Source organism: Scardinius erythrophthalmus (assembly GCF_964197995.2).
Source record: "Scardinius erythrophthalmus genome assembly, chromosome: 22".
NCBI lineage: Eukaryota > Metazoa > Chordata > Actinopteri > Cypriniformes > Leuciscidae > Scardinius > Scardinius erythrophthalmus.
In genome coordinates, this window is record NC_138242.1 from 586210 (window position 1) to 607418 (window position 21209).

At 46.1% G+C, this 21209-nt stretch overlaps 1 protein-coding gene across 3 annotated transcripts in view; it reads left to right on the plus strand.

Moving 5' to 3' along the window:
• The window catches only part of dnajc13 (DnaJ heat shock protein family (Hsp40) member C13), a 148487-nt gene that overhangs the window by 100551 nt on the left and 26727 nt on the right, over nucleotides 1–21209 (plus strand). For all 3 annotated transcript variants that reach the window (XM_081353369.1, XM_081353370.1, XM_081353371.1), the window contains 9 exons: nucleotides 6548–6749; nucleotides 6865–6980; nucleotides 7436–7514; nucleotides 7601–7736; nucleotides 8432–8616; nucleotides 8717–8791; nucleotides 8880–8999; nucleotides 14899–15285; nucleotides 17613–17726. In XM_081353369.1, coding sequence (XP_081209495.1) covers nucleotides 6548–6749; nucleotides 6865–6980; nucleotides 7436–7514; nucleotides 7601–7736; nucleotides 8432–8616; nucleotides 8717–8791; nucleotides 8880–8999; nucleotides 14899–15285; nucleotides 17613–17726 — 1414 coding nt within the window. The remainder of the gene's footprint in view (nucleotides 1–6547; nucleotides 6750–6864; nucleotides 6981–7435; nucleotides 7515–7600; nucleotides 7737–8431; nucleotides 8617–8716; nucleotides 8792–8879; nucleotides 9000–14898; nucleotides 15286–17612; nucleotides 17727–21209) is intronic.

Below are 21209 nucleotides of genomic sequence, written 5' to 3' on the forward strand. Positions count from 1 at the left end.
TCTGTGACTCTGCTCCGCACTGACCCCAACCCCTCTCTGTGACTCTGCTCTGTGACTCTGCTCCACACTGACCCCAACCCCTCTCTGTGACTCTGCTCCGCACTGACCCCAACCCCTCTCTGTGACTCTGCTCTGTGACTCTGCTCCACACTGACCCCGACCCCTCTGTGTGACTCTGCTCCACACTGACCCCGACCCCTCTGTGTGACTCTGCTCCGCACTGACCCCAACCCCTCTCTGTGACTCTGCTCCGCACTGACCCCAACCCCTCTCTGTGACTCTGCTCTGTGACTCTGCTCCACACTGACCCCGACCCCTCTGTGTGACTCTGCTCCACACTGACCCCGACCCCTCTGTGTGACTCTGCTCCACACTGACCCCAACCCCTCTGTGTGACTCTGCTCCGCACTGACCCCAACCCCTCTCTGTGACTCTGCTCCGCACTGACCCCAACCCCTCTCTGTGACTCTGCTCTGTGACTCTGCTCCACACTGACCCCAACCCCTCTCTGTGACTCTGCTCCACACTGACCCCAACCCCTCTCTGTGACTCTGCTCCACACTGACCCCAACCCCTCTCTGTGACTCTGCTCCACACTGACCCCAACCCCTCTGTGTGACTCTGCTCCACACTGACCCCAACCCCTCTCTGTGACTCTGCTCGGCACTGACCCCAACCCCTCTCTGTGACTCTGCTCCACACTGACCCCGACCCCTCTCTGTGACTCTGCTCCACACTGACCCCGACCCCTCTCTGTGACTCTGCTCCACACTGACCCCAACCCCTCTCTGTGACTCTGCTCCACACTGACCCCAACCCCTCTGTGTGACTCTGCTCCACACTGACCCCAACCCCTCTCTGTGACTCTGCTCCACACTGACCCCAACCCCTCTCTGTGACTCTGCTCCACACTGACCCCAACCCCTCTGTGTGACTCTGCTCCACACTGACCCCAACCCCTCTCTGTGACTCTGCTCCACACTGACCCCAACCCCTCTCTGTGACTCTGCTCCACACTGACCCCGACCCCTCTCTGTGACTCTGCTCCACACTGACCCCAACCCCTCTCTGTGACTCTGCTCCACACTGACCCCGACCCCTCTCTGTGACTCTGCTCCACACTGACCCCAACCCCTCTCTGTGACTCTGCTCCACACTGACCCCAACCCCTCTGTGTGACTCTGCTCCACACTGACCCCAACCCCTCTCTGTGACTCTGCTCCACACTGACCCCAACCCCTCTCTGTGACTCTGCTCCACACTGACCCCGACCCCTCTGTGTGACTCTGCTCCACACTGACCCCAACCCCTCTGTGTGACTCTGCTCCACACTGACCCCGACCCCTCTGTGTGACTCTGCTCCACACTGACCCCAACCCCTCTGTGTGACTCTGCTCCGCACTGACCCCAACCCCTCTCTGTGACTCTGCTCCGCACTGACCCCAACCCCTCTCTGTGACTCTGCTCTGTGACTCTGCTCCACACTGACCCCAACCCCTCTCTGTGACTCTGCTCCGCACTGACCCCAACCCCTCTCTGTGACTCTGCTCTGTGACTCTGCTCCACACTGACCCCGACCCCTCTGTGTGACTCTGCTCCACACTGACCCCGACCCCTCTGTGTGACTCTGCTCCGCACTGACCCCAACCCCTCTCTGTGACTCTGCTCCGCACTGACCCCAACCCCTCTCTGTGACTCTGCTCTGTGACTCTGCTCCACACTGACCCCGACCCCTCTGTGTGACTCTGCTCCACACTGACCCCGACCCCTCTGTGTGACTCTGCTCCACACTGACCCCAACCCCTCTGTGTGACTCTGCTCCGCACTGACCCCAACCCCTCTCTGTGACTCTGCTCCGCACTGACCCCAACCCCTCTCTGTGACTCTGCTCTGTGACTCTGCTCCACACTGACCCCAACCCCTCTCTGTGACTCTGCTCCACACTGACCCCAACCCCTCTCTGTGACTCTGCTCCACACTGACCCCAACCCCTCTCTGTGACTCTGCTCCACACTGACCCCAACCCCTCTGTGTGACTCTGCTCCACACTGACCCCAACCCCTCTCTGTGACTCTGCTCCGCACTGACCCCAACCCCTCTCTGTGACTCTGCTCCACACTGACCCCAACCCCTCTCTGTGACTCTGCTCCGCACTGACCCCAACCCCTCTCTGTGACTCTGCTCCGCACTGACCCCAACCCCTCTCTGTGACTCTGCTCCACACTGACCCCGACCCCTCTCTGTGACTCTGCTCCACACTGACCCCGACCCCTCTCTGTGACTCTGCTCCACACTGACCCCAACCCCTCTCTGTGACTCTGCTCCACACTGACCCCAACCCCTCTGTGTGACTCTGCTCCACACTGACCCCAACCCCTCTCTGTGACTCTGCTCCACACTGACCCCAACCCCTCTCTGTGACTCTGCTCCACACTGACCCCAACCCCTCTGTGTGACTCTGCTCCACACTGACCCCAACCCCTCTCTGTGACTCTGCTCCACACTGACCCCAACCCCTCTCTGTGACTCTGCTCCACACTGACCCCGACCCCTCTCTGTGACTCTGCTCCACACTGACCCCAACCCCTCTGTGTGACTCTGCTCCACACTGACCCCAACCCCTCTCTGTGACTCTGCTCCACACTGACCCCGACCCCTCTGTGTGACTCTGCTCCACACTGACCCCAACCCCTCTGTGTGACTCTGCTCCACACTGACCCCAACCCCTCTCTGTGACTCTGCTCCACACTGACCCCAACCCCTCTCTGTGACTCTGCTCCACACTGACCCCGACCCCTCTGTGTGACTCTGCTCCACACTGACCCCAACCCCTCTCTGTGACTCTGCTCCACACTGACCCCAACCCCTCTGTGTGACTCTGCTCCACACTGACCCCAACCCCTCTCTGTGACTCTGCTCCACACTGACCCCGACCCCTCTCTGTGACTCTGCTCCACACTGACCCCAACCCCTCTGTGTGACTCTGCTCCACACTGACCCCGACCCCTCTCTGTGACTCTGCTCCACTCTGACCCCAACCCCTCTCTGTGACTCTGCTCCACACTGACCCCAACCCCTCTCTGTGACTCTGGCATGTATCTTAATGTTTATGATTGCTAAACGTTATAACAATAAAAAGACTAGGGGTGCGGGAAAAAAGCAATTCATGTATGAATTACGATTCTATCTTCTACTGATTTAAATCGATTCACAAATTTCAAAAATCTATTTTCTAAAAACTGTTAGACTTCTTTAACTTCGCAGAACTTCTTACAGTCGCTTAAAGTTATTGAGGTTATTCAGATGAAGTACACACACACACACACACACACACACAGATGAAGTGTACACACACACACACACACACACACACACACAGATGAAGTACACACACACACACACACACACACACAGATGAAGTGTACACACAGATTAAGTACACACACACACACAGATGAAGTGTACACACAGATGAAGTACACACACACACACACACACACACACACACAGATGAAGTACACACAGATGAAGTACACACACACACACACACAGATGAAGTACACAGAGATGAAGTACACACACACACACACACACACACAGATGAAGTACACACACACACACACACACAGATGAAGTACACACAGATGAAGTACACACAGATGAAGTACACACACACACACACAGATGAAGTACACACAGATGAAGTACACACACACACACACACAGATGAAGTACACAGAGATGAAGTACACACACACACACACACACACACACACACACACACAGATGAAGTACACACACACACACACACACACACACACACACAGATGAAGTACACAGAGATGAAGTACACACACACACACACAGATGAAGTACACACAGATGAAGTACACACAGATGAAGTACACACACACACACACAGATGAGCTTCTCTCATGCACGCAATTGTGAATTGACTAGTTGCACATGGCCGCCATTTTGGATTTCGGATCAGCGAGTGTGCGCGTAGACACTTCCGGTTTCACATTACGCCCGGTGCAGGGAGCCGGAGAAAGACGAAATTTACCTTTTATAGTTGTTTATAGAATCAATTATCACTTAAAATACTACTAAGATCCATATTACTATCACACGAGCCAATGGCAATTAAACGCACGGATGCATAGTCAGATTAATGAATGAAATACAACTGTTCACGAGCAGAAGATTGTGTTTGACTCATATACGCATACGCAATGACAGTTAAGCCTACTGTACATATAGAGTTACAACTGCGACTAGAGTTGTTTGCATAAAATGCACCGTGAACATTCACACGTTTGCCCTGTGATAGGCTACAATCTATCTCCATAAATACTATTTTCTCAATTCTGCACATATATTTTTTCTTACATCAATTGCTCGATCAATATTATCAAATATCTTACATTTACACGTTTAACTGTAGGTACCACAAACAATTTAATATAGGTAAGTTTGTGTATATTTTACACGTAGTACAATACTGTATGTGCTGCTTATAAACACCAGACAGATTATTATTATTATTCATGGAACAGATCTTTACTCATCTCACTTGCACAAAATAAATGCAGTAATAGAAAGCATAGAAACGCACAGGTGAAATACACTGAAAATGATATGCATTTAAAAATGTGGTGTGGTTGAAGTCCTCCCTCCGGATCTTCTGCATCACTCAGCCCGTCCCGCAGGGGGACGCATGAACGCTGACTCCTCGTGACGAAACGGTACATAACGGCACACAGCGATGAAGTGCTGAGGCGGTCACCCTCTGGACGGCACGTCCCTCTCTTGAGTCCTAAAACACTCATTGTGAAAAAATATCTCTGTGGTAATGGAACTCGGTCGCTGTCGTCTCCCGCTCTCGCCGTCTCATCACCGGAAGTACCGGCCCACACACTCAAGGTCGAACGTCAACGGGCGCCGTGCACGGAGCGAATTCCCTTTCACAGCTACACACAGACTGGCTATCACCAGACCAAGCTCAATCCTCTATGACTGAACATTACTCTGGAGAGTCTGAGGCCTGATCAGCGGCAGAGCTCAAATGACTCCGTACGCAACTGGATAGTCCTTCAACCAGTCAGACCAACGGTCCGTGACGTACTTTGTGCGACGCGAAAACTCCAGGCAGGAAACGTGTCAACAAACGTGTTGGTTTGTAGCATTGATCAGATGTTTGCAGAAGCAGCGATGGCAAAGTGAGTGAGTGGTGTTTACATCCACCCGAGCGATTTGTTTGCTGAACTAAAGAAGCCATTGAGCGTCGTCGAGAGGTTAAAAGGAATTGGATTGACGGTCGTGCGAAAGACGTCATCGTGTTGAACCCGCGGTGGATAAGCCAGTTTGTGATTGGTCCCCGCAGATTTGTACCGGAAGCAGGATAGATATATGTACAGGTTTCCGGCCTGAGCTGCAGGGCAAGATCAAGTCTAAGCTACACACACAGTTATGTCGGAATGCACATCGTGTGTACTGTGGAGTATTCAGTGTAAACAGAGGCTGGTATGTCCTACACAAACCAAAACAAATGGGAGAAAATCGGATGTGTAACTATATCCGTGCAATCACTCTTAAAGGGACAGCAGCCTCAAACCATCCGTTTCATTCATGTTAATAAAAAAAACCCACTGCTTTTTTATCTTTAATGTGAATCAGTTTATATTTAATTCATACAGTGATGACTATAGTGTTTTATTTTTACATTTGATTATTCAATTTCGGTAGTTTTTCTAACTACGTTTAATAAACCTATGCTACTGTACCCTAAAAAAGTTAGTTTATTTAATTTGTATATTTTTCTATTATATTTATCCTATTGTTTGTAATTTGCTTCTGTGGCATTTGTTTTATAATAGTGGGATGACTAAAATGGGAAGGAAAACCTAAATAAATGTCAAGGTTCACATTTAATTGAAGGATTTTTTCTTCTTCTAGACCTATTAAACTGTCTATCGCAGTCAAATAAGAAAAGTAACACAACACAGTAAACCACAATCAAACTGCACATATCGAATCGAAATTTGATTCAAAATTGAGAATCAATTTGTGATTGAATCGAATCGTGACCTCAAGAATCGTGAGGTACCAAAAGATTCCCACCCCTAAAAAAGACTGATCACACTTCATGATCAGTGTCTTTAACTTCTGTGTACTAACATTTTAATTAATCATGATGCAATACATACATACATATTTCGCACACATTCTTGTTTAAAAAATAAATGCATGTAATTAATTCCAGTAATTACATCTATAATTTACACTTTAACCACCCTTAAACTTACCCGTATCCAGCAAACCTGTCCTAACCTTCCCAGTATCCAGCTCAATCACAGCACGAGTGTTTTAAAACATCATCAACACAATATTCTTAAAATAAATCTTTTGATGCAATTACATAGTAGTTAATGGGAGGGGACTTAGTAGATCTGCACATTGACATGGTCCATCATCCTCTGCTGGTAGTTTATGGACTCTCTCTCTCTCTCTCTCTGTGTGTGTGTGTGTGTGTGTGTGTGTGCAGGCGTCTGATGATCGAGAAGATCGCGGCTCACCTGGCAGACTTCTCCCCTCGCCTGCAGAGCAACACGCGAGCGCTGTACCAGTACTGCCCGATCCCAGTGGTCAGCTTCCCACAGCTCGACTCCGAGCTCTTCTGCAACATCTACTACCTGAGACACCTGTGCGACTCCACACGCTTCCCCAACTGGCCCATCCGAGACCCTGTACGCTCACATCAGCTCTCCACTTCCCTCGCCTGTATCACGCTGTGTGTGTGTGTGATTGTGTCTCTGTATCACTCAGTGTGTGTGTGTGTGTGTGTGATTCTCGCCCCTGCAGGTGAAGCTGCTGAAGGACACGCTGGACGCCTGGAAGAGAGAGGTGGAGAAGAAGCCTCCCTCCATGTCTGTGGACGACGCCTACGAAGTGCTCAACCTCCCCATCGGACAGGGACAGTGAGTCACATGCTCTTTTATCATTATTTTACTTTCACTTCTGCTGTATATTTTCTTTCTAGCTCCAAAACCAGTTTCCCATTCTGACCTGTTAATGAAAGGGAAGTTGTGCTGGTCTTCTCTCCTCTATTGTGTCGTATATCCGAGGGAAACGCTTGAACAAGATCAAATGTGGGCGGGGCTTGATTGTGTCTGTGGGGAGTTGATTGGCTGGTTGGATGGTTGTGGTTTGCTATTGGCTGATCTCATGTGAGTGACAGGTTATAGCCCCACCCTCGTCATTAGAGAAGAGAAGAGATGCTGCAAGAGGAACTGATGCTGATTCATTAACACAATAATAATGATGTGCACCCATAAATCATTTAGAATAAAATATGATAATATTATGTATGTGACACTATGCTTTTGTTTGTAATCTTTGTGATTTGATATGAGTTTGTGTGCTTTTTTCTAAGGCATGACGAGAGTAAAATAAGGAAAGCTTACTTCAGATTGGCTCAAAAATACCATCCAGACAAAAACCCAGAGGGCAGGGTAAGTATTCATCACTCAGTCTGATTATCACTGAACAAAGCCATGTGAGAGTCTATAACCAGGCTGTATAATGTGTGTGTGTTCAGGACATGTTTGAGAAGGTGAACAAAGCCTACGAGTTCTTGTGCACTAAATCAGCCCGGATCGTGGACGGCCCCGACCCAGAAAACATCATCCTGATCCTGAAGGCCCAGAGTATCCTGTTCAACAGACACAAACCGGGTCAGAACCGCTAGCTCCACGCTAACTCCACGCTAAAGGCCCTGATGCACTCAGACACGCTCCGTTTCCTTCTCCGCTTCTTTGCTTTCATTCTTTTGTTCAAAAATAAGTTTGGTAAACCCCATTCAGTGATAATCTATTAGCGAACATCCCGATGCTGCTGAGAGTGGCGTTTAGAAGAATATGTGCTGCACTTTCCTCTCAATAGCTAAACAAACACAATCAAACTGAGAGAACAGCGGTTCAGAAAGCACAGAGATGTAGATGTTTGATCTGATCTTCAGTCATGTTTATTTATACAGCGTTAATGTGATTTAATGTCATTTATACAGCACTTTATACAATAGATGCTTTAAAACAGCAGCTTTACAGAATTAAACATGAACAACAGTGTCAGAGTCTCTTTCAGCTTCAGTTTCTCTCAGTGTGTTCATGTTTTTACTCGCGACCGACTGAACAGATTTACACCTCAAAGAAGGCGGGGCCTCAGAGCCACACCCACCTATTACATCATCAACACACAGACCAATGGGAGCTCAGAGGCGTTTATCAGCCGGTAGTTTGAAGTTACGTCACACCAGTTTGTTCTTCTATGTCTCTTGAAGTATATCGGGCCTTAAAGCAGAATCAGATCACGTCTAGTTCAGATTCACACAATTAACGAGTGATTTAGATTGAACTCTCTCTCCTCTCAGAATTGGAGCCGTATAAATATGCCGGCTACCCCATGCTAATTAAAACCATCACCATGGAGACGGGTGATGAGCAGCTCTTCTCCAAAACTGCTCCGCTGTTGCCGGCAGCCGCTGAACTGGCCTTCCATACGGTGAACTGTTCAGCCCTCAACGCCGAGGAGCTGCGGCGGGAGAACGGCATCGAGGTGAGAGAGCGCTGAAGCACAGTCACCGGCCGTGTGCCTGAGATCGGATGCTAACGCTGTGTGTGTGTGTGTGTGTGTGTGTGTGTGTGTGTGTGTGCAGATGCTGATGGAGGCTCTGTGTCGCTGCGTGGCTGTGCTCACGGCCTCCAGCAAACCTGAGGACATGGCAGTACAGGTGCGTCCACAACCATAGTCAACCATCACTGAGCACATGAAGAGTGAGCTCACAGTGTGTGTGTGTGTGTGTGTGTGTGTGTGTTCAGGTGTGCGGGCACGTCTGTCGGTGCTATAGCGTCGCTGCTCAGTTCGAGGAGTGCAGGGAGAAAATTGTTGAGCTTCCCAACATTATCAGAGATGTCTGTCACATTCTCTATTACGGCAAGGTAAGAACACCCATGGCTTTATTGCACAAACATGAGTCCTGTACAGTGTCATAGACCATGAAATAGAGAATGTGGAAACAGAATTATGGAATAGGTATGAACCTTTACAGATGCTAGCCCTCAAAGTGCCCTGTCATGCTATTTTAAAGGCTCTTTACTTTATGTAGTTTCCTTCAACAGGTTTACATGCATCTGAGGTGAAAAAAATAAATAAATAATAAACTTTAATTTTCTCATAATAAACATTGAACATCCCTTAATTTCTCAGAGTCTGAAACGGTTAGTTTGAAGATTCAGTCTCTCTAAACCCCGCCTCTCTAAAGAGCTGCTCTGCTCTGATTGGTCGGAAACCAAACACTCATTATCATATCTGAATTTCAGCTCTTGATCACAGATACGAACAGTAACGATGGAGTGGGTTTTACCGTATCAATCTCATCAAAGTGGATTTGCTTTGGCAGCAGAAAACAGCGTCTTCTCCACATGAACAACACGAACCAAACTCTTCCATGCTGCGTCCCAATTCGCCTACTTATACTACGACCTAAAAGTATGTCCTCTTTTTTTTTTTTTTTTTTGTGAAGAAAAAGTACATACTTTTGAGTAGCAAAAGAGTAGGCAAGCTTTGAGACACACTACTTCGTCATCTTAACGGACAGATCTGTGGCGTGCGTCCTGTCACCGTAAACTGCCCTGTCAATCATCTTGTCACAGTTAAAATCCTCCATTCAATCTAATTTAATTTCTTATCGTTTCAGAGAGAAATGTAGTTGCACGTTCATCTGCCAGTCGTGGGTCTTTCATGCAGAGACTCTCCTCATGTGTTTGCAATTTGAATATACTGATGCATTTAAAAGTTAATGGCTAAACGTATCTTTGCAAAAGTTCACAATGCCGCTGCAGATGCGATATAATGTAGACAACATTGAATAAATACATCTTCGTCAGGTTAGATACTGATAATTAATCACTCAAACCCCTTGATCTAAACCTCTCTACATAACCGCCGGACTGCATCTCTGTAGTTTTTTTAACACTTTTCACTCGTGTTTGTAGTTCTAATCGAATCCTCGTCCAGCGCGCGATGGGTTGTGGGCAGTATTAGCCGTTAGAGTGCGCATCAATCTACACGGATTCTGACAGGAAATAGTAGACCATCCGGGTATCTGTGGAACACTCATTTCAACATACTGCGATTTGGGATGTACTAATTCGAATATTTTTTTAGTACTATTTAGGACGGATAGTATTCGAATTGGGATGTAGAACCAGTCTCAGATAAACTACAGTGTTTGAGGGCGGGGCTAAGAGACGTTCAGCCAATCAAGACCATAGGCTGCAGGGCTCGACATTAAGGCTTGTCCGCTTGTCCGGGACAAGTGGATTTTTTTGTAGGACAAGTGGAAGAGAAAATTAGTTGTCCCACTGGACAAGTTAAATTTCAAACAAAATAAAATGCCATGTTACTTACGTCTATAATTTTACCGATTTGAGACGTCGCATAACTGCCAGATTCAGACTGTGCTTTCGCGCGTTGGCTGGCGCTGAGCCAGAGTCGGACGCGTTCAGCGCTGTCATGTATCACAACTAAGCAGTGTTTTCAACCACATAATGTTTATTTTAGGTTTCAGATATTTAAATACACATAAGCACGAGTAAAACAATACATTTGGCATTTGGAGTTTGTAAAAGCGAAATAAAAGCGACACATCTGTCATACAGTATTATTGTGGCTGCGGTGTATCGCGTGACGCGTCGCCATGGAAACATTAAAGGGAATGTTCGCCTTGAAAAAACTCACTCTGGGGGTGGGGGGGTCAGTTAGAATATTTTAAACTTACGCGTGAAAGGGTTAAAGAAAAGATCAAAAATAAATATTTGTGTGTGCTGTAAAGTGGTTAGAAAAAAAAAATCGGAATCGGCAGGTCAAACTCAATGAAAAACCGGAATCGGCCTAGAAAATTGTAATTGGTGCATCTCTATGTTTACAAAATTATTTTAGATATAGTATACAGTAAGTCTAGCTAGCTTGCAAATACTGAGGATACCTACAAGAGTCACCACTTCCTCTGGTGATACACTGCGCACCAGCGAGGAAATTATTACTTTGTATTATGGAGTCTGGAGATCCTTATTTCTTGTTGAAGGGGAACTCTGTTCTTGGGACACGTTCCTTTCTACTGTTTCAACTGAATTTTATTAATATTGATAGTGTTTGGATGCTTTCAATGGTTTGTTCGAATTCTGCATTAACAAAACACAAAAAAATAAATAAACGATAAAATTATAAATCTTTACCCGGACAAGTGACTTTTGTGCATGGACAAGTAAAACATAAATTTACTTGTCCGTAGGACAAGTGCCTCAAAAAGTTAATGTCAAGCCCTGGGCTGGCATTATGCCAATTAGTTACAAACCTTTAGATTCAGCAGGAAGTGAGACTGAATTACTGACGACTCGTTTTCTTTTAGGAGACAACTCCATTTATCTACACTTTGAAACTTTGCAGAGCTTTACATTCACAAACAGCTTTATTACACACTACATATATTATATTTGTAAAAAGCACAATGGGGCACATTTAAAGGGCTGTAGTCTACTCATAATTCTTTTATTGTTTTTTGTAAGTTACAAGGTATATATTACAGATAATAAGTTCACTTAGAATGTTACTTTGGATTTCTTGCACCAAAATAAATTGTTTTATTAATATAATGAAATCACAACAAAATCAATGTCACAAGTTACATGTACCTACTGTAGTAAAAACAGCAAATTATATATAATTACGAGCAACTAAACCAAACCTAACCCTACAATACGTACATGCTGTTCATTAATATTACTCAGATTTGTGTATTTTACAGTGCAACAAGGACACCTTAAAATAAAGGGTTACACTTTAAGGTGTCATTGTTACAGTGTAATTATACATTTAAGTGCAGAGTAATATTAAGTAACTGCATGTACGTACTATAGGGTAGGATTAGGGTTTGGTTGAGGGTTAGTTGCATGTAATTATGCATAATTTACTGTTATTACTATGGTAAGTATATGAAACAAGGACACTGTAAAATAACAGGGCCTTTTAGACCCTCTTTCTGAGTTTGAGTAATTTTTTTTAATTAATGTGTTACCCTTATGAAAGTCTAATACCGTGTCTACACCGAATGCGACAATGTGAACTAGGGCTGCACGATTTGGGGAAAATGTCATATTGCGATAATAGAGGTCAATATTGCGATTGCGATATGCGATATAATAAACAAATGGTTTCATGAGACAACTTGCTTGGTTCTCAAGGAAAATAAATGCACACACAGATTAGTGATAATCTGCCTAAAGAAAAAAGTTCTTTAGTCAAGAGCAGTGAGTGTTTTTTTCTGTTCCCTTTGTTCTTTGATTAACTTTAGCGACAGATATAATTAGTGGCTATACTGTGTACTGTCCCTTTAAGACCAGCCGCTGCTGTCAGAGACGCGGATCTCACACGCGCCTCATTCTCTCACGAGCCACAACTCTTCACGTTCATCATAAGACTACTCTTATGTTATGAAGATACTCGACAAAAAGACATTTTGGCATAATTGTGTGTGTTATTGTTCGTTCAAGCTCGAAAGAGAACTGTATTCTGTCATGCTGTTTTGTGCGCACGCCAGTGCTCGAATTGAGGGGGGGCTGGGGGGATCCGGGACCCCCCATAAGGTATTAGGGACCCCCCATAAGAAGTAAAAAATAGAATTAGGGGGGTCCCTCGGATATTTTTATTTTAGTAAAAATAATAATGACAAATCAAAATAAATGCATGCAAAGGATACAGTAAATATCGTGAATTGATTATTTACAATAATTTATTTTAAGTGTGTTTATAGGCTAGTTGTCATGTCTCTTTAAAATGTAAACGCCCCGCCTAAAGAGAGCTGTGCGCGCGCATGACATCGTCGACTGACAGGACTGTTTGTTTGGCGCCGCTCCGGTGAAGCTAATTTTAGCTTTTAAAATATGGAGAAAAATAAACCTCCACTCGCAGTCGGGAAGAGAAAGCTTCTTACTTACTTTTTTGAGGGGTAATTGTCTCTCGCTATATATCTTTCTACTTTATATCTAACATTTATCCACTCCATGTCGGGGCTTTTATATTCCTAGCATATATTCAACATTTAGGCTTACGTTACTATGGTTCTACAGGAGTGCTAGTGCTAGAGATCGCGATGAAGATGGATAACAGATTTTTAGTAATTATAAAGGGAGCGCTCGTTGTGCGCTTTCTATGCTTTATATCCATTCAGAATTTGTATTTATTTGTATATGACTTGTTTTTCATGCTGCTAGGACCAAAGGCTGTATAAACACGGCAAAGTTTTGGGAATTACATAACTTACGCATTTATGCGGGATTCACTCTTGAAATAGCAATGATTTATTTTGATTGCCATAGTATTGTTTGTTTATGAATAAAGCAGCCTTTTTCACTGAAATGGTTGAATAGTCTGCTGACTCACTCACTCATGACAGTGCTTTGCCGCCACCTACTGGATGTAACTATTTAAAAATCGTATGTGCTGAAATAGTTGAAAAATCCCAACCAACACACAGGCTGACAGCCTGTTTTGCCACAATTTATAATAAACAAGTTTCATGCATTTAATCAAGTCTTTTGGAACAAACATTATCACAGTGTCACATCAATCATGGACATCCCTATGTTAAACTTATAAACTATTCCAAAGACTGTATCCTGTTTGCCCAGTTGTCCTGCACTCTTTGAGTAAAACTCCTGCACCTGGGTTCATACTACATCATTACAGCCTGATAGTATTTTTCCATTCTTTTGCTACTGTTTAAGTAATAAAAAAGTTGTGAAGATAGATATCCTTTTGAAGTTACTGACTGCTCTCTTTTCACTGCTTTCGGAGACATTATGAAATAATTATCCCTGTGCCACTGTTGAATCTGACAGTGATACCATCCAGTGAGACTGAAAGCCATCTGATTATTTTCTACTATTTTTGAGACATTTCAATGTATTTTTAAGTCACTTGCTTTTACGGGTGTTCAAGTGCCTTATATGTAGTGGCCTGGTATATTTGCCATAGCTGCCCTTTTGGGTCTGCTGCTTTGTCACCCTCTAAATCCATATTACTCAAGTAAGTAATTTAAAAGAATATATATATATATGTGTGTGTGTGAATTCAAGCGTTTTTAATAAATAGTATATATTTATGCATATTATGATCAAATATATTGTATATTTTGTATAAAGTGTATATTGCGAGACTAACCAACCCCCCGCCCAAAAAAACTTGGGGACCCCCCATAAGACTTGACTCAATTCAAGCACTGGCGCACGCACGATATTAGCGCGAGTCTTTCTGTGCGTCACAGTCAGAGAACTTGATACTGGCGCGCGTCTATCTGTGGGTCGTGTGTGTGTGTGTGTGTGTGTGTGTGTGTGTGTGTGTGTGTGTGTGTGTGTGTCAGGAGGACATTCACTGACAGCGCATTCTTTTTTGTCTTATCGCGCATGAATGGTTTAAAAGCATTTGCATGAATAAGAGCGGGATCATGTAACACTACAAAGGATGCCAAAAATTAACAGATGCTGCGTTAATTGCGTTAACAGCGCTAATTTGTTTATTTAATATAAAATCACAGCATTTTGCGTCATATAATCGCGTAGGCTGGACATCGCGATTGCGATACGATTAATCGTGCAGCACTAATGTGAACGTTGCAAATCGATTTGCTCGTGTCAGAAGTAGAACGAGCGCTTGAAGAACGTCAGAGATACAGGCATCGGTTTAGTGTCGACAGCAGCACTGATTATAATGGCTTCTGTAATGCCTGTATAATAATAATAATATAATATATAATAAACGTGTCTGCTCTCTCTGTCTCAGGGTCTGCCCCGTCTGGCGACGGTGGCGGTTCAGTGTGTGAGCTCGTTCGCCGTGGACTTCTTCCTGCAGACGCACCTGTACCAGGCCGGTGTCCTCTGGCACCTGCTAGCGAACCTGTTCTGCTACGACTTCACGCTGGAGGAGAGCGGCGTCCAGGCCAGCCAGGAGAGCAACCAGCAGGAGGTGTCGAACCGGCTGGCCAAGCTGAGCCTGCTGGCCCTGGGCCGTCTGGCGGGGTACAGCTCTGCTCGAGAACCAGAGGACGGGCCTGTCGGAGAACCCAACGGAGCCGCTCACCCGCCAGAGAACCCTGCCATCCGCAAGAGCCTGGCTGCCATGCTCACGCCATACATCTCTCGCAAACTGGGCGGCAGCTCCCCGGCCGAGGTGAGAAACACCCTAGAAGCTTTATATGAAGACAAACTGTTCATTTTGACAGCAAATTTTGATTTAGTTTTAGTCATAGTCTTTTGACTAAAAGGCCATTTAGTTTAGTTTAGACATCTGAATTGTTTTAGTTTGTCTAGTTTTGTCTGAGTGGACATCCATGACATGCTCAAGGCTCAATTCTTGCGCCACTCCTGTTCAACCTGTATATGCTCCCAATGAGCCAAATAATGAAAAATAACCAAATTGCTTACCACAGCTATGCAGACGACACACAGCTCTACTTAGCCCTATCGCCTAACGATTACAGCCCCATTGACTCCCTGTGCCAATGCATCGATGAAGTCAACAGTTGGATGTGTCAAACCTTTCTTCAGTTAAACAAAGACAAAACTGAAGTCATTGTATTTGGAAACAAAGATGAAGTTCTCAAGGTGAACGCATACCTTCACTCTAGGGGTCAAACAACTAAACATCAAGTCAGGAATCTTGGTGTGACACTAGAGTCAGACCTTAGTTTCAGTAGTCATGTCAAAGCAATAACTAAATCAGCATACTATCATCTGAAAATTTTTGCAAGAATTAGATGCTTTGTTTCCAGACAAGACTTATAGAAACGTGTGCATGCTTTCATCACCAGCAGGGTGGATTATTGTAATGGACTCCTCACTGGCCTTCCCAAAAACACCATAAGACAGTTGCAGCTCATACAGAACGCTGAGCAGAACCAGAACATATGAACACATCACACCAGTCCTCAGGTCTTTACACTGGCTCCCAGTTAGATTTAGGATTGATTTTAAAGTATTATTACTGGTATATAAATCATTCAATGGCCTAGGACCTCAATACATTGCAGATATGCTCACTGAATATAACCCAACAGATCACTCAGATCACTAGGATCATATCAGCTAGAAACACCAAGGGTTCCCTCTAAGCATGGCGAGTCCGCTTTAGCTATTACACTGGACCAGCTTCCAGAGGAGATCAGACGTGCTCCTACTGTCACATCCACATCCAGACTCAGAACACTTCTGTTTAGCTGTGCATTTACTGAATGAGCACTGTGCCAATGTTCGTCCGACTGTTTGTACTGTACTGTATTTTATTTTTCTAAACTGTTTTAATTATTCTTATTTCTTTTTATTATTTTAATTTCTTCTATGTAAAGCACTTTGAATTGCCATTGTGTATGAAATGTGCTATATAAATAAACTTGCCTTGCCTTGCCTAGTTTTAGCCAATGAAATACATTAAGATCTACTGTAGATTTAGTCGACTAAAATCTTGATGTATTTCGTTGACTAAAACTAAACTTAGTCGACTAAAATCTAATGGGTTAAGTTAGATTGTAATGCATTAATTTAGAATTTCTCTAAAATGTCCAAACCCATTATATACTTCTGTAGAAAACATCTATTTCCCTGTTGATATGAATTATTTTAAAGTTTGAACATGCAATACAGACACAGATTTAACTGCTGTGGCATAAAACAAATCTTAAAATTAAGTAAAACCACTTCTCCTAAAGTAGAGTTCTGTAAAGACATAACCGACTGTGTTTACCTGAATACTCTCCAAAAAACTGACACTTAGACATAATGTTGTGTGCATTTGTCCATTCAGACGCGAAAGAGTTCAGTTCAGGACTCGCGCGCTGTACAGCTTTCTATGTGCACGACTGCACGCTTCGAGTGTGTGAGTGTGTGTGTGTGTGTGTGTGAGTGTGTGAGTGTGTGTGTGAGTGTGTGAGTGAGTGAGTGAGTGAGTGAGTGAGTGAGTGAGTGAGTGAGTGAGTGAGTGAGTGAGTGAGTGAGTGAGTGAGTGAGTGAGTGAGTGAGTGAGTGAGTGAGTGTAAGCGTACCAAGTACAGCTTTCTTTTGCGTCGTCACTCTTGTTCAGATCTATCCATGTCTGCTCTTCTCTTTCTCCCAGACATGCCTCAGCTCATGTCCCGCTTCTCATCATTCTGACTGGATCTCTGCCCAGATCGCCCTCCCTAACATTTTTGTCTAATTTTTATTCGTTGACGAAAATGTCAGTAGATTTTTGTCATTCAAAACTGTTTTTTATTAAGTTATTTATTATTTATTATTAAGTTATTTATAACTTATTATATAATTAAGTTATATAACATTTTAAAAATGTTAACGAAAATAATGATTTGTCAATGAAATGGACAGTGTAACCAAACACGCAGTACTGTACGACTGAAGCTGGCTTCACACATGGCTCACCGTATTTTAGGTTTGGAAGTGTCTGTTTTATAAAATAAACATTCAAATGTGCTTGTTTGTTCATATGTGGTTTGTGTGTACGATCAGGTTCTGAAGTTGTTGAATAGCAACACGGAGAACCCGTATCTGATCTGGAACAACGGGACGCGAGCCGAGCTGATGGAGTTCCTGGAGGAGCAGCAGGAGAGCAACATCAAGAGAGTGAGACACACACACACACACACACACACACACACACACACACACACACACACACACACACACACACACACTCCTCCTCTCACACTTCTCATCTCACACTACTCACACACTCCTCACACACACTCCTCCTCTCACACTCCTCATCTCACACACTTCTCCTCTCACACTCCTCTCACACTCCTCCTCTCACACTCCTCCTCTCACACTTCTCCTCACACACTCCTCTCACACTTCTCCTCACACACTTCTCCTCACACACTCCTCCTCTCACACTCCTCCTCTCACACTCCTCCTCTCACACTCCTCTCACACTCCTCTCACACTCCTCCTCTCACACTCCTCCTCTCACACTCCTCCTCTCACACTTCTCCTCACACACTCCTCTCACACTCCTCCTCTCACACTCCTCATCTCACACTCCTCATCTCACACTCCTCTCACACTCCTCCTCTCACACTCCTCCTCTCACACTCCTCCTCTCACACTCCTCATCTCACACTCCTCATCTCACACTCCTCATCTCACACTCCCCATCTCACAATCCTCCTCTCACACTCCTCCTCTCACACTCCTCATCTCACACTCCTCATCTCACACTCCTCCTCTCACACTCCTCCTCTCACACTCCTCTCACACTCCTCCTCTCACACTCCTCATCTCACACTCCTCCTCTCACACTCCTCTCACACTCCTCCTCTCACACTCCTCCTCTCACACTCCTCCTCTCACACTCCTCTCACACTCCTCCTCTCACACTCCTCCTCTCACACTCCTCTCACACTCCTCATCTCACACTCCTCATCTCACACTCCTCCTCTCACACTCCTCCTCTCACACTCCTCATCTCACACTCCTCCTCTCACACTCCTCCTCTCACACTCCTCCTCTCACACTCCTCCTCTCACACTCCTCCTCTCACACTCCTCCTCTCACACTCCTCATCTCACACTCCTCCTCTCACACTCCTCTCACACTCCTCCTCTCACACTCCTCCTCTCACACTCCTCCTCTCACACTCCTCCTCTCACACTCCTCCTCTCACACTCCTCATCTCACACTCCTCCTCTCACACTCCTCCTCTCACACTCCTCATTTCACACTCCTCATCTCACACTCCTCCTCTCACACTCCTCCTCTCACACTCCTCATCTCACACTCCTCATCTCACACTCCTCCTCTCACACTCCTCCTCTCACACTCCTCCTCTCACACTCCTCCTCTCACACTCCTCATCTCACACTCCTCTCACACTCCTCCTCTCACACTCCTCCTCTCACACTCCTCCTCTCACACTCCTCCTCTCACACTCCTCCTCTCACACTCCTCCTCTCACACTCCTCCTCTCACACTCCTCATCTCACACTCCTCCTCTCACACTCCTCCTCTCACACTCCTCTCACACTCCTCCTCTCACACTCCTCCTCACACACTCCTCCTCTCACACTCCTCCTCTCACACTCCTCCTCTCACACTCCTCCTCTCACACTCCTCCTCTCACACTCCTCATCTCACACTCCTCCTCTCACACTCCTCCTCTCACACTCCTCATTTCACACTCCTCATCTCACACTCCTCCTCTCACACTCCTCCTCTCACACTCCTCATCTCACACTCCTCATCTCACACTCCTCCTCTCACACTCCTCCTCTCACACTCCTCCTCTCACACTCCTCATCTCACACTCCTCCTCTCACACTCCTCCTCTCACACTCCTCCTCTCACACTCCTCCTCTCACACTCATCTCACACTCCTCCTCTCACACTCCTCATCTCACACTCCTCCTCACACTCCTCATCTCACACTCCTCCTCTCACACTCCTCCTCTCACACTCCTCCTCTCACACTCCTCATCTCACACTCCTCCTCTCACACTCCTCCTCTCACACTCCTCCTCTCACACTCCTCCTCACACACTCCTCCTCTCACACTCCTCCTCTCACACTCCTCCTCTCACACTCCTCCTCTCACACTCCTCCTCACACACTCCTCTCACACTTCTCCTCACACACACTCCTCACACACTCCTCCTCTCACACTCCTCTCACACTTCTCCTCACACACTTCTATTACACTCCTCATCTCACACTCCTCACACGCTCCTCCTCTCACACTCCTCCTCTCACACTCCTCCTCTCACACTCCTCATCTCACACTCCTCATCTCACACTCCTCCTCTCACACTCCTCCTCTCACACTCCTCCTCACACACTCCTCCTCACACACTCCTCCTCTCACACTCCTCCTCTCACACTCCTCCTCTCACACTCCTCCTCACACACTCCTCCTCTCACACTCCTCTCACACTTCTCCTCACACACACTCCTCACACACTCCTCCTCTCACACTCCTCTCACACTTCTCCTCACACACTTCTCTTACACTCCTCATCTCACACTCCTCACACGCTCCTCCTCTCACACTCCTCCTCTCACACTCCTCCTCACACACTCCTCCTCTCACACTCCTCCTCACTCACTCCTCTCACACTCCTCCTCTCACACTCCTCCTCTCACACTCCTCCTCTCACACTTCTCCTCACACTCCTCCTCACACACTCCTCCTCACACACTCCTCCTCTCACACTCCTCCTCTCACACTCCTCTCACACTCCTCCTCACACACTCCTCCTCACACACTCCTCCTCACACACTCCTCCTCTCACACTCCTCATCTCACACTCCTCCTCACACACTCCTCCTCACACACTCCTCCTCTCACACTCCACCTCTCACACTCCTCTCACACTTCTCCTCTCACACTCCTCCTCACACACTCCTCCTCACACACTCCTCCTCTCACACTCCTCCTCTCACACTCCTCCTCTCACACTCCTCATCTCACACTCCTCATCTCACACTCCTCCTCTCACACTCCTCCTCACACACTCCTCCTCTCACACTCCTCCTCTCACACTCCTCCTCTCACACTCCTCCTCTCACACTCCTCCTCTCACACTCCTCCTCTCACACTCCTCCTCACACTCCTCCTCTCACACTCCTCCTCTCACACTTCTCCTCACACTCTTCTCCTCTTACACTCCTCATCTCACACTCCTCTCACACTTCTCCTTACACTCTTCTCCTCTTACACTCCTCATCTCACACTCCTCCTCTCACACTCCTCCTCTCACACTCCTCCTCACTCACTCCTCCTCACTCACTCCTCCTCTCACACTCCTCCTCACACACTCCTCCTCTCACACTTCTCCTCACACTCTTCTCCTCTCACACTCCTCCTCACACACTCCTCCTCACACACTCCTCCTCACACACTCCTCCTCTCACACTCCTCCTCTCACACTTCTCCTCACACTCTTCTCCTCTTACACTCCTCATCTCACACTCCTCTCACACTTCTCCTCACACTCTTCTCCTCTCACACTCCTCCTCACACACTCCTCCTCACACACTCCTCCTCTCACACTCCTCCTCACACACTCCTCCTCACACACTCCTCCTCTCACACTCCTCCTCACACACTCC